Below are 13373 nucleotides of genomic sequence, written 5' to 3'. Positions count from 1 at the left end.
GAATAATTAACCTTCTTTTAAATCATCTTTGCAAATTAACATTCTAAGTCAATTAAAAATCAGCAAGCATAAAATCACATAATATTCCAAAAATTCTCATTATTCTTTTTAACAATTAACAATTTACCCTAACACATTTCTACACTTTGCACACCTTAATATTAAAATTAGCATGCAATAATAACAAAAAAAATCAAACTACTCTAAACCATAAAATACGCAAGGTTAAATTCCCATATAGTATTTTAAATATAATTTACTAATATAAGGTCCTTCCTCACCTTGAGTACACCCAATGCTGGAATCTAAAGTCCTCCCTTTTGATTGTTATTTCTCATACACCTTAACATAATCACCAAACCAATATACCCACCAAAACAAAAACCAAACTCTCATCAACAACATAAAAGACCAAAAAAAACTTTCTTACCCTTGTAGGTCGAACCCTAGGCCAATACCTCCACTATGCTTTTGTGAAATTTAAACCAAGAATCACCATGAATTTCACCAAGCTTGGAACCAAGAAGAAGAAGAAAGAATGGAAACCATAAACCTTAACTCGTACTTTATGAAATTCGAATTCACCTTCTCCTCTCTTCTTTCTCTTATTTATCTCCTTCTCTCTCTATACCTCACAAAAACTCTCACTCTCTTTCTCTCTCTACTTGTTCAGCCAACCACATGCAACTGAGCCCACAAGCTCATTTCGTTTCCTCTTATTACCATAGCTGAAAATTTTAGGTTAATTTCCCAAATCGTAGTCCAATTTCCTTCCCTTGATTCCTCCTCCAAATTTCATGGAAATTGATAATTAAGGCTTGATTGAATCATCTACAAAAATGTAAACTTCCACCTATGTCTATCTTTAGCCTTAACCGACCCCTCCTCCTTCTCTTGCACTCTCAATTTTAACCATCAAGGGATAACTCATGCATTCAATTCTCAATTCCCCACATACTAAAAAATATAAATAATTCAACTAAGGAATCAATCACATAAAGATTACTTACCAAATATTGCTTTCTCTATTTTCAATAAAAAAAAAAGATGACAATAAATAAGTAAGGAAAATCCATTTTCCTTGCTCCTCCAAGCCCCATGCCACTCTCTTTCTCTGTCTCTTACCATTTGGTTTCCTTTTCTCTTTTGTATGAACACAAGCTTTCTTGAATTTCTCAAGTTGGTAGTTTTTCTAAAAATAGGGAATGACTCACATCCCCACAATTTATTCTAGGTTCATGGAATTCTCTTGCATGCTCACCATGGATGACATGCACTTGCACACACACAACCATGCATGCCTATCACTACTTACAATGCACTCACATGCACAAAATCAAAACACATGCACAACCAATCACAATTATTTAAGTAAATAAAATAATTAAAAATCAATGCAAACAATTTAACACTTAACACTTAAATCAATAAATTAAAATAACCAAATACATAGAAAAAAATAAAATAAAATTTGTGTGCTACAATATACCCTCCTTAAAAGAAATTTCATCCTGAAATTATTTCTTACCAAACAACTCAGGGTACCTCTCTTTCATGTCTTCCTCCAACTCCCATGTTGCTTCTCTCTCCACACTAAGCTTCCATGAGACCTTAACTAATGGAATCTTCTTGAACCTTAGTTCCTTGACTCCCTCTTTGATGATATGCTCAGGTTGTTCATCATAACTCAAGTTTTGCTTCAACTGCAACGGCTCATAACTCAAAACATTGGAGGGACCCGACATGTACTTACACAACATCAAGATGTGAAAGACATTATGCATTTCAGCGAGTTTTGAAGGCAATGCCAATCGGTCTACAACTTGCCCAACTCTGTCCAAAATCACAAATGGACCTATGTATCTTGGGCTGAACTTCCCTTTCATGCCAAAACATATAGCCCCCTCCATTGGCGAGACTCTGAAAAACACAAACTCGCCTACTGAGAACTCCATGTCCCTTCTCTTAAGGACTACGTAACTCTTTTTTCTACTCTAAACAATGAGCATTCTTTGGTGGATCTTCTCAACTACCTCACTGGCTTCCCTAATTACCTCGAGGCCTAATATGTATTTCTCTCCGACCTCATCCTAGTGTAAGGGGGATCTACACTTGTGCCTATACTGTAAAATGCCCTAGTCTAATACATTGTAAAATATTTGCGTGCACATAACTTTACAAAAGAAAAGCCATTTATTATAAAAAAAAAATCCTAGTGGGGCCTTGCTAAAACATGTATGTTGGGCCCAATAGTTTAAAAGAAAAAAAAATAATAGTTTTCATGCAACATTTTAAAAATAATTAAAGTTCAAGTCCCACTGATAAGTTTTGAAAGTCAAAAATAAACATAACATTATTCTGTAGAAAATAACGTTTAATTGATCATTTCTCATCCATAGGATACCCCCACGCCATACACACCCTGACAATAGAACTCCCCACATCACCATGCATGCCAAAGAGAAAACTTATTTGCTACCTGGAAGGGAAAGTAAGGGGGTGAGCTAAAAGCCCAGTAAGGAAGTACAAATAACACATAAGCAAAACATGACAAAACATATTCATACTCATACATCGCCATACATCATAGCATCATTATTGTAACTATCATCATGGTAAACTTATACACAATCATCATAACATAAGCATCATAAACATGGTCATCATCATCATAACATCATAGCATAAACATCATAAACATAACTTCATGTCTTTGTGAACATGGCCCGCTAACTTGTCAATGTCACCTCTTGAGGTAAACAGGATCTCTGGTCCTTGAATAACCCCGGCATGTCCGCCCTCTGAGTTACATCTTCATATCCTTAGTAACTCGGGTTATGTCTTCATATCCTTAGTAACCCCTTATTGTTGTGTCGCGTTCATCACGCTAACAACCATTACATATCATACAACATTCAATGACATACAATCCAGTCATATCAACACACAAAATAATATTTCATAATTCATATCGCAAAAGCATCATCATTCATAACATTCTTACTCATACAAGCCAACCTTACCATTCATAGTATAAACAACCAAAATTTATATCTAACTTCCTTACCTCAGGTCCAAGCAAGACACAACTGACAAACTTCACAACGAGCCTATACCATAACCAAATAACATCATTTAACATCACATAAGACTCTATTGTGCCCAATCATATATCCCATGTGTGCATGGGCCATGCACACATGGTGAAAACTACTCATCATTCTCAAAATAGATAAATACACATAAAACCACAAAAAGAATAATGCAACTTATACCTATGTCACATGCATGATTTTTAAATAAAAAGCGTATGGTTGAATATAAGACACATTCTTTAACGTAAAAGTGAAATTGCATGTGACATGCATATGTTGGAACATTGTTAAAAAGCAGCGTTAAAGACGATAATTTCTACGGGCTTATTTCTATCATTTTGAAAAAAAAGAATTAGTAACATGCTTTGATTACCATTATTTATCTCTTTAAAATATTGAAGATGATTAAACCTCCAAAACATTATTTTTATTTCATAAAATAATTTATTTAACCATTTTAAAATATAATAATTCTATTATTTACTTTTAAATTCCATAAAATAATGACTAAAAATTATATAAAAAAAACTTATAATTTAACATGTTTCCTTAGAAAATAACATTATAATCCAATTAACAAATTTACAAACTTAATGTGAGAAAAATAAAATTTTTAGGTGTGGAAAAAATACATTTTCCTTGTATTATTTTAAGACTTATTTTTAAGTAGAATAAATTCTTATGTGAAAATCCAATAATTATTTTTATAAATATTTAACTAAACTTTCAGCCATGATTTTATTTATTTAAAAATTACAAGTGAATTAAATTCAACATTTTTCTTGATTGAAATAAAGAAAAAATCATATCTATTAAAATGAACACCCATGGTTACATTAAAAATACCATTTTAAATGTTTTCATAGTTTAGGGTATTAATTTATTTCATCATACAGACAAAATTCCTTTTATTTAAAAATATAAGCTCACATTTTTTTACTAAAATTCCAGCAACTAAATATATCCTCAAAATCACTATTTTTATTTTTAAAAACTCATATTTTCTCAAAAATATAAAAAAAATTATGTAGGTAATTATTTGTGCAAAAATATAATTTTAAGTGTGAAATAAAACACCCTCTTCTTCACATAAAATCAACATATCATTAAAGAAATCACTTATGCATTCAAATCATTGTTTCATCAAATTTACTCACCAATTAAACACAAAATCAGCAAGCATACACTACAACAAATTTGGTGTAAGACATTAAAACTTATCAGGGATTTTAAATGTTTGATGGTAGAAAACATTGAAAGTTTTTATTAATGGCTACAATTGGAAGATATTAAAAACGGTGGAAAACGTTGAAAATATGCTGGATACGTGGCCAGGGGGACATCCAACGTCTCCCACTAGGAGACGTGGGACACGTGGCACATTCTCCCAGTGGGAGACATTGGATGTATAAGGGGGACATCCAACGTCTCCCACTGGGAGACGTGCCACGTGTCCCACGTCTCCCAGTGGGAGACGTTGGATGTCCCCCTAACATTTATAAAGCTTTCTTCCTCCTTCGTCGAGTTACAGAGAGCATATTCACGAATTGGGGCTACATTATTTAGGGTTTTAAGGTAAGCATTTATACATTTTCATGAATTTTAGTTAATTATTTTGAAAAAAAATCATAGGTTTAGCATTAAGATGAGTAATATACATGATTTTGTGTTAGTTTTATATTTTTATGCGTTTTTTTTCTATAGATTCTAGGGTTTCTTAGTTTTTCCATGGTAGGTTTCTATAGATTGTAGGATTTCTTAGTTTTTTTTTTAATTTAACCTATCACATTGTGTAAATTTCATTAGAGTATACATGTTCATGATTTTTTATAATTTTTATCATTATTTATTTCAAAATTTATGTATATTTGTATATATATTAATAACATTCTTTTGTTAAATTCTTACTATTTTGTTATATATATAGTTATGTTAAAATAAATTTATTAAATAATTTTAAAAATGTAAATATATGAAAAAAAAATTATGTTTTTGTTGATTATTGAGTTATTAGGTTATGAAAAGTTTTATTGATTTTTTGTTTAGGTTAATTAGTGGCTCATTGGAGTTTTTTTTTGTTTAACAATCATTTACTTATTAGATATTTAGTGATATTTATTTAGTAAAGTTTAACATATTAATTAATTTATTTTCGTAGGTTGTGATTTTGCTGGTGAGATTTTAGAGAGTATTTTATGCATCAAAATTTCTATATCAATCACACATTTGCGGTAACTAAGTTTCTAAAATTACAATAATAAGTTATATATTGCTAGATATATAGTTATATTTTATTTATTATTTATTAATTTAATTTTATTGGTTTGTGGATGTAATAGTGAATTCGATTATTACGTGAAGTAATTTTGCTAGCTTTTGGATTATTAATTGCAAGAGGTACATATATATTCTCTTACTTCTACTTTTAATATTATTAAACAAATGTTAGAGGAGTTTGAATATCTTAAATATCATCCATAGTGAAGTAGGTTCTGAGATTAAAATTGTGTGCTGCGGTGATAACGGAAGGTTGAGAACTTGTGTGTTTTAGTGAAGTAGGTTCTGAGAAATTTGGTTGTGTGCTACGGAGCTATAAGAAAGAAACTTATTGTATGTTGTTTGAATTGTTTGTTTTACTATTCACATGCAAATGGTTAGGTCACTATTATAAGGGAAATGCTGGTCGATTTTATCTAGGATAATAAACAATTAGTTTTATATAGACATCCAACTTTATCACGTGCTTATTTAATGTCATTTCTTTTCTTTTTCATAGACATAGGAGAATGTGGCATGTGGATACTACATAATGAGGATGTTGAAGGATTTGATTGAACATGCGAGTCTCGGACATTACTTGAGAATGGTATTATTAATTAAAATTTACAAATTATTTTTGAAACCATATATATAAATGTAATCAAATAATTAATTAATGTATTTTCCTTTTTTTTTGCAGCTAACAAGTACGTCATATACAGAGGCACAAATTGATGAGTTGTGACAAGAATGGGCGACATATATGTTACCGATAATCCAAAGTTACCAACCTCGTTATTAGGTTTTCTTATTTTTTACCTCTTTCTTCATACACAATGAAATATTTGTTAATTTTGAATATGTCTAACAAATATTATGTTTCTTGTTTATGTCTAACAAATATATGTCTAACCAATTTTTTTTTCTTACTTATTTTTATTTTATTAATTATGTCAATTTCAATTTAAATTAATATTAGATTGATTTCAATTTAATTAATTATTAAATTAATATTAAAATAATTTCAATTTAATTAATTATTATCTCAAATTAAATAATATTAATTATAAATTAATTTATTTTTTTAAATCTGTGAGACTTTCAATGTCTCCCACTAGGAGAGGTGGGAGACTTCCCACGTCTCCCAGTGGGAGTGGTTGAAAGTCAAATGTTCCATCACTACCTAAAAAGAGGTGGGAGAAGTTGTTTAATTTATATTCTAAAAAGAGGAAGGGGGGAGGTGTAGCAAGGGTTTCGAGATCCGGTATTGGAAAAGATGGATGGCTCAGAATGCGTCCATGAGGATTAGGCAAACGAAGCCCGAAGGAAATCACAAGGATTGTGACTTTGTTATGCCCAAAATAGCTCTGGTGAGATTGAAGAAATTATGGAATCATTTTCCTATATAAAAATATATATATTTTTTATTATTAAGAGTAAATGTACATATCGATCACATGTGGTATAATTGTAGAATGGTTATTTTCTGATTTTTCCCAAATGAGTTGGAATGGAATGGACAAACGACAAGTTGTGAGCCAAAGTGGGCGGTGGTGCCCGCATTTGCCGATATTCAAAAGGGAGACTCGCTCTTTCTGAATCACCATGCAATCATGCACATGCACACACTCAATAACTAGGGTGCATCACTACCTACGACGCACCTTAGTGCATTCAATCCAAACTAAATTATTCACATTTTAAAAATAAATAAATAAATAACAATTAACAATTAACAATTAAATTCACAAAATTCTACCAAACAATTCTAACAATTAATTTAAACAAATAAATAAAATAATTCACAACACTTAATAATCAAATAAAATAAAACACAAAATTTAAAATAAAAAAGGGATAATAGCGGCATAAGTACCCAATGTTTGGAGAAAATACCCAACATGGACCCAATCTTTTTTTTACTGGGTAAAGTACCCAAAAATCCTAAAACTGTAATTCCGTCCAATTCCATCAATAGGGTCTCCGTTAGTGGGCCATAGTGGACACGTGTAGGCTCTAGATTAATCCTAGGTTTAATTTTTTAAAACAAAAAAATATTTTCAAATTTAATTTCATTATTATTATTAATATTATTTTAGTTTTAAAACCTAAAAAATAAAACCCCCAAAGTTCAGTTATACTCTCCAAACCCACGAAAAATACCCAAACTCTTGAAAACTCCATTGACGAAGAAGACGTGCCAAGTTGACGAAGACGACGGACGGTGGAGGAGGAGGAATTTGCTCTGGTTCGGCTTGCCAGAGAAGACGACTACAATGCTATGGAGGGAAGCATCGGTTCCAAGTCCCATTTATAGTAAGTTTTCAGACAAAAAGTGGTTGTGTTTGTTACTGTTATCCTTGTGCTTGCACAAAATCATGAATGGGTTTTGGGACCACCAATTTTTGCATTGGGTTCCAATTTTATACATTTTTTTGACTAAATTCTTGGTAAGTACATTAATAGTAGTGCTTGACAGTTTATGTTATAAAGATGTTTTTGACTGTCCCACACACTATTTTTGTGGAATCTTTACATTGGGTTGGGGTTGTGGTTGTCTTTTGTTTTAACATGTGCTGAGTTTTAAAGTACGTGGGGGATTATTAATTTTTGACTATTTTGGATGGCTAGGATTGAATTCAGAGATGTTCACACTAAATGTACATCACGAGGGTAATTGGTTTATTCTAAATGGAAAGTTGAAATATGAGGGAGGATAGGTGGCTTGTTTTGATGGTTGTGTAATGGATGAGTTTGGCATGTTGGACATGGAGAGGTTTGTCAAGGAGATTGGATATGAGCTTCCGTTTGGTTTCTAGTTCACACTGAAAGGTAAAGAGTTCCATGTTGGGAAGAGAATAATCATAGACAAGAATGTACTTGAGCTTTTGGAAGACATGGAGGTAAAAAAATATAGACATCAACATGTCTATATAATTGTGCCAGAGAAAGTCTTGAAACTTGGTTGGGATAGCAGTTTGGAACCAGCACCACATGTAACCCCCCATGTTGTTCCTCATCCCCAACTGCATTGAAAAGATGTGTCATTGAGGAGCTGCCTAATGATGTTGATGTTAGGGTAGATGTGGTTGTTACTGCTAAAGCGGATGATTATGTCATGGATAAGAGGGAGTTTGAAATGGTCATAAATGGTTATGAGGATGTAGAAGGAGAAGAGGGTGATGGTGAAGAGGAATTTGTTATGCATATGCCTGATGATTGGGGGTAAAGTGATCAAGCGAATGATGAGTATGATTCTGAAAGTGTAGAGGATGATGAGGACAGTGAAGATGTTGACAGTGATGAGAATGAAGTAGATGTGCTGATTATGGAACGTGAGGAATAGGAATAATTCAAGGATGGTGTAGATTTGGCCAGAGATGATTATGACTTGGGTGACATTACCTAAGTTGAAGCTGAGATGGCTGAAGCATCCCAGCCACACCCTGGCAGCACAAGTAAGGGTGCAGTCAACTTTGTAGATGAGCTTGATGTGGGAAATGAAAGTCAAGTGTTAAATGATGTTGATTTGGGCCACACACCAAGCCAAACTCAGGTCCATGAAGATTTTGATTTCGGCCACACACCAAGCTAAACTCAGGTCCATGAAGATGCTGATTTGGGCCAGAGTTCAAGGGAAACAAACCAAGCCCATGAAGAGCTTGATTTGGGCAACACATCAAGCCAAACTCATATCAATGAAGAGCCTGACTTGGGCCAGTGTTCAAGGAAAACCGAGCATAGAGAGAGTACACAAGAGGAGGTCCAACTAGATGCTGATTTGAGCAAAGGAAACTCTTCAGAAGACACGGATTTTGTTGAAGAAAAGTATGCCCTAGATGATGAACAAGAGAGGCAATATGAAGAGAATATTACTGAGCCTAGCTGATGGTGGGGTTTTGTGAACGAAGTGTGTGGGCAGGTCCAAGTAGACAACTCAGATGGAGGTTATGTGGATGAAGATGAACTGCAGAGCATAGACAGTGATGATGGTGAAGGTGGATCTAAGCAAAGTAGAAAGAAATTTGTCCCAAGAGATGAATGGGCATATTTCAAGTTTGTTCTTGGATTGGAGTTTGCTAATGTGGACTAACTTAGAGAGGCTTTAAGGGAATACTTCATAAGTACAGATCGAGAATTTTTATACGCTTTCAACAACTAGATAAAGCTTAAAGTAGTTTGTAGAGCACAAGGTTGTGGTTGGTGCCTTTATGCTCGGGTACAGAAAAGTGACAACACAACTTTTAGAGTGAACACATTAGTGGATGTTCATAGCTGTGGTATTGTTTTGAACAACAAACATATTGATGCAACTTGGCTGGCTAAACATTTCTTGCCTCAATTTCGAATGAATCCAAAGATGCATTGTAGTAACTTCAATGAGCTAACCACAACACTAAGTTTTCCCACACAAGCAGACATGTTTTTTACAATGCAAAGGGTAAGGCAAAGAAGAGACTAGAGGGATCTGTGGCTGAGTAGTATGCTGTATTGGAGGATTATTGCAAGCAAATTATTGCCTTGAATCATGGGAGCACAACCATCATTAAGAGCAACATGGTGAATGATAGAAGGTTGTTTGAAAGAGTCTACATATGCCTGAAAGCTTGCAAGGATTGTTTCAAAGCATGTAGACCACTGGTCAGTTTGGATGGGTGCTTCTTAAAGAGATACTGAAAAGGTATGTTATTGGCTGCAGTTGGTATTGATGCTGGCAATTCTATGTTTCCTATTGTATATGTTGTTTGTGAAAAGGAGAACATAGATACATGGACTTGGTTCTCAAATTTGTTGAAGGAGGATTTTGAAGGAATAGATCATATAAAAATCACTATGATTAGTGATAGAAAAAAAGGCTTAGGGAATGCTTTGGGTTCTATATTTGAAGGTGCAGAAATTAGATTTTGTGTGAGACCTCTACATTCCAACTTCAAGAAAGAGTTTCCCAGTCTTTTACTGAAGAAAAAAAAAGTTGTGGGCATGTGCAAGAGCTACAACACCCAAGGACTTCAAGAAAAAAAATTGCATCACTTAAAGAGGTTAATGAGAAGGCATATGGTTGGTTGATGAAGAAAAATCCAATTGAGTGGAGCAAGAGTCATTTTAGGCTCCATGTAAAGTGTGACATGTTATTGAACAATTTGTGTGAATGCTTCAACTCAGGAATATTGGATGCAAGGGAGAAGCATGTCATTACCTTGCTAGAAAAGTTTTGATTCTGGTCAATGATTAGATTATGTGTGAAAAGGGAGAGTGTTTCCAAATGGGTGCATCCTGTAGGAAAGAGGATTAGGGAGGTCATTGAAAACAACAACCATGTGGCCAGACACTGTCAGTCTACTAGAGAAAACTCACACAAATTCTAGGTACATTTTCGTGACTCATAGTGGTTCTCTGTGATTTTGGTGGATAGGGTGTGTACTTGTAGAGGTTACCAGTTGATTGGTATACCTTGTGGCCATGCCTTGGCTGCCATTTGGAGCTCTAACTTAAATGTGGTGGAATTTGTGGATTTGGCTTAAAATATAGAGGCTCTTGTAGCTCAGTATGCTGGTATTATAGATCCAATGCCATCACCTGATAAGTGGCCAGATCCAAGACAGAATCCTATTTGTCCACTTACTGAGAATGTCTTGCCTGGGAGACCTAAGAAATCAAGGAAAAGAGAACCAGATGAACCTCTTGCCCCCAATGCCACAAAAGCTCGAAGAGCAGGTTAGGAAAACTTTTGTAGCAACTGTGGGAAACAAGGTCACTCTCAACGTACTTGTAAGAGTCAGCCTACAGAACAGGTATTGGGGAAAATTCTATATTCCTTTTGTTTTAATATGAACTGATAATTAAAACTTATTAATGCTAAGGTATGTCTTTTGCAGCCTGTTCAACAGAGAAGAATGAGAAGACCACCAAAGAAAAATCCAACACCAGAAACTATCAAAAGAAAGAAGAGGAGGGTGAGAAGAAAAGCAAGAGATGCAGCACAAGCTTCATCATCTCGGCCACATCCACAAACCACTAAACATCCTTAGATTAGGCAGTTGGAACATTTCATTTTAAGTCATGACTTTTTTTTAATTAACTACAAAAACACTTTGTTTTGACATGTTGGCTTAATTTTGATTTTATGTATAAGTTACAACTATTAAAATATTGCCAACAGGTACTATGTATATGCTTAATCTAACCAAAGGCACCACCTCAAACTTGTTGAAAATTGGTTAATGTTGTATTGCTCTTTATGTTGATGCCTATGTTATTGATATTATTTTAATATTATGTAATTTGTTAAACGCACCAATACAACCAAGTGCCCTCAACACAATTTAACATAAAATTGTCAATCAAAACATACCAATTTTCACAAACAAAAAAGCAGCACAATTTCATTTCAATTCATTTGTCATTGTTACAACTCATGAGACCATTACATTTGTAAAACCACCACTACTTTAAGCATCAATACTAGCACAATGACAACTACAAAAAAAAAATAGTTTCCCTTAACTTATATTCAACCAAAGACCACTACTTGGATGAGCACACATTGTACAAACTTGTTTCCCAATTTTCTTATAACGTATTTCTACATGTCTCTGATCATTACCCACATTTTCCTCCCCATTGCAATCTTCACCTTCAATTCTCTTGACCCAATCTGGAATCAAACCCTTTCCACCTTGACAAGTTTCTGGATCCACCCAACGAAAAAAAATCACATCCCCCTTCTGACTGTAATAAGACAGAAAATATACAAGTTATTTCAAGAACACCATTCAAACCATGAATAATCAAGAGCAAGAGAAAATTTAAAAAAATCCTACTTTCATTCTATAGCATGTTCTAAACCTTCAACCAGGATTTCGATTGGTCCAAGAGGTCCTCAATGCCGACGTTAAGCCACAATCACAGGTTACTTCATCATACCTCACTGGACCACTACCTCGATACCTCCCTCTGCTGTGTACTCGACCAGAAGAGCAAAATGAACCTTCACCCTCCATATTCCCAGTCCTCCTTCTTCCTTAGCTCTTCAAAAATGGCTTCTTCTTCCACTGTCGACTTCTTCCTTGAAGCCTCTTTGAAAATTGCTTCTCTTCGTGGGTTTGGGGGTTTTAGATTTTAGGTTTTAAAATTAAAATAATAATAATAATGAAATTAAATTTGAAAATAATTTTTTTTGTTTTAAAAAATTAAACCTAGGATTAATCTGGAGCATACACGTGTCCACTATGACCCACTAACGGAGACCCTATTGACCTCTCAGATTGCCCATCTATCTGATGGTGAAAAATGGTACTGAACTTCATCCTTGTACCTATTTATTTTTGTAACCCTTTCCAAAAGTTTGAAGTAAACACTAAACCTCTATCAGAGACTATAGAATTTGGCATCCCGTGAAGTCTCACAATCTCACTAACATACAACTTTGCATACTGGTCTATTGAATAGGTCGTCTTGACTGGTAAGAAGTGAGCAGACTTGGTGAGTCTATCCACTATTATCCATGCAGAGTCGTACTATTTTGTGGTTCTAAATTGCCCTACAACAAAATATACTGCTATGTCCTCCCACTTCCATTATGGAATGTATAGTGGCTATAGTAACCCAGGTGGCCTTTGATGTTCTTCCTTCACTTGCTGACAAGTTAGGCATTTGGCAAAAAACTTGACGATATCTTTCTTCATCCCTGACGAACAATATAAAGTCTTCAAGTCTTGGTACATCTTTGTAGATCCTAGATGTAAGGAATAGGGTGTCGTGTGCGACTCTTTCATAATACTCGTGTTAATCTCAACATCATTAGGCACACATAATCTATTCTTGTATTGCAACAACCCTCCCTTGAATATAGAGAAGTCATCATCGCCATTTTCTTGTACCAAAACCTCTTGTTGACCTAGGGCTTCATCCACTTTCTGCCCTTCTCTGATCTGATCTAACAAGGTGGACTGTAGGGAGAGATTTGCTAGGCCTCCTGTCACCAAGTCTATTCCATCACTTATAATCTCTCTCTACAAT

At 34.2% G+C, this 13373-nt stretch overlaps 1 protein-coding gene across 1 annotated transcript; it reads right to left on the bottom strand.

The window, feature by feature from the left end:
- Positions 1-1517: 1517 nt before the first annotated feature.
- LOC133832729 (uncharacterized) lies at positions 1518-1955 on the bottom strand. Its single transcript, XM_062263036.1, has one exon. The coding sequence runs from the start codon at positions 1953-1955 to the stop codon at positions 1518-1520; it is 438 nt and encodes a 145-aa protein (XP_062119020.1).
- Between the last annotated feature and the right edge of the window lie 11418 nt (positions 1956-13373).

This window comes from Humulus lupulus, chromosome 4, assembly GCF_963169125.1.
Source record: "Humulus lupulus chromosome 4, drHumLupu1.1, whole genome shotgun sequence".
NCBI lineage: Eukaryota > Viridiplantae > Streptophyta > Magnoliopsida > Rosales > Cannabaceae > Humulus > Humulus lupulus.
This window is presented reverse-complemented; position numbering and strand designations above follow the sequence as displayed.

What these genes read in the sequence shown, in the direction of transcription:
- LOC133832729 (XM_062263036.1), bottom strand. Translation starts at nt 1,955, where the DNA reads ATGGAGTTCTCAGTAGGCGAGTTTGTGTTTTTCAGAGTCTCGCCAATG.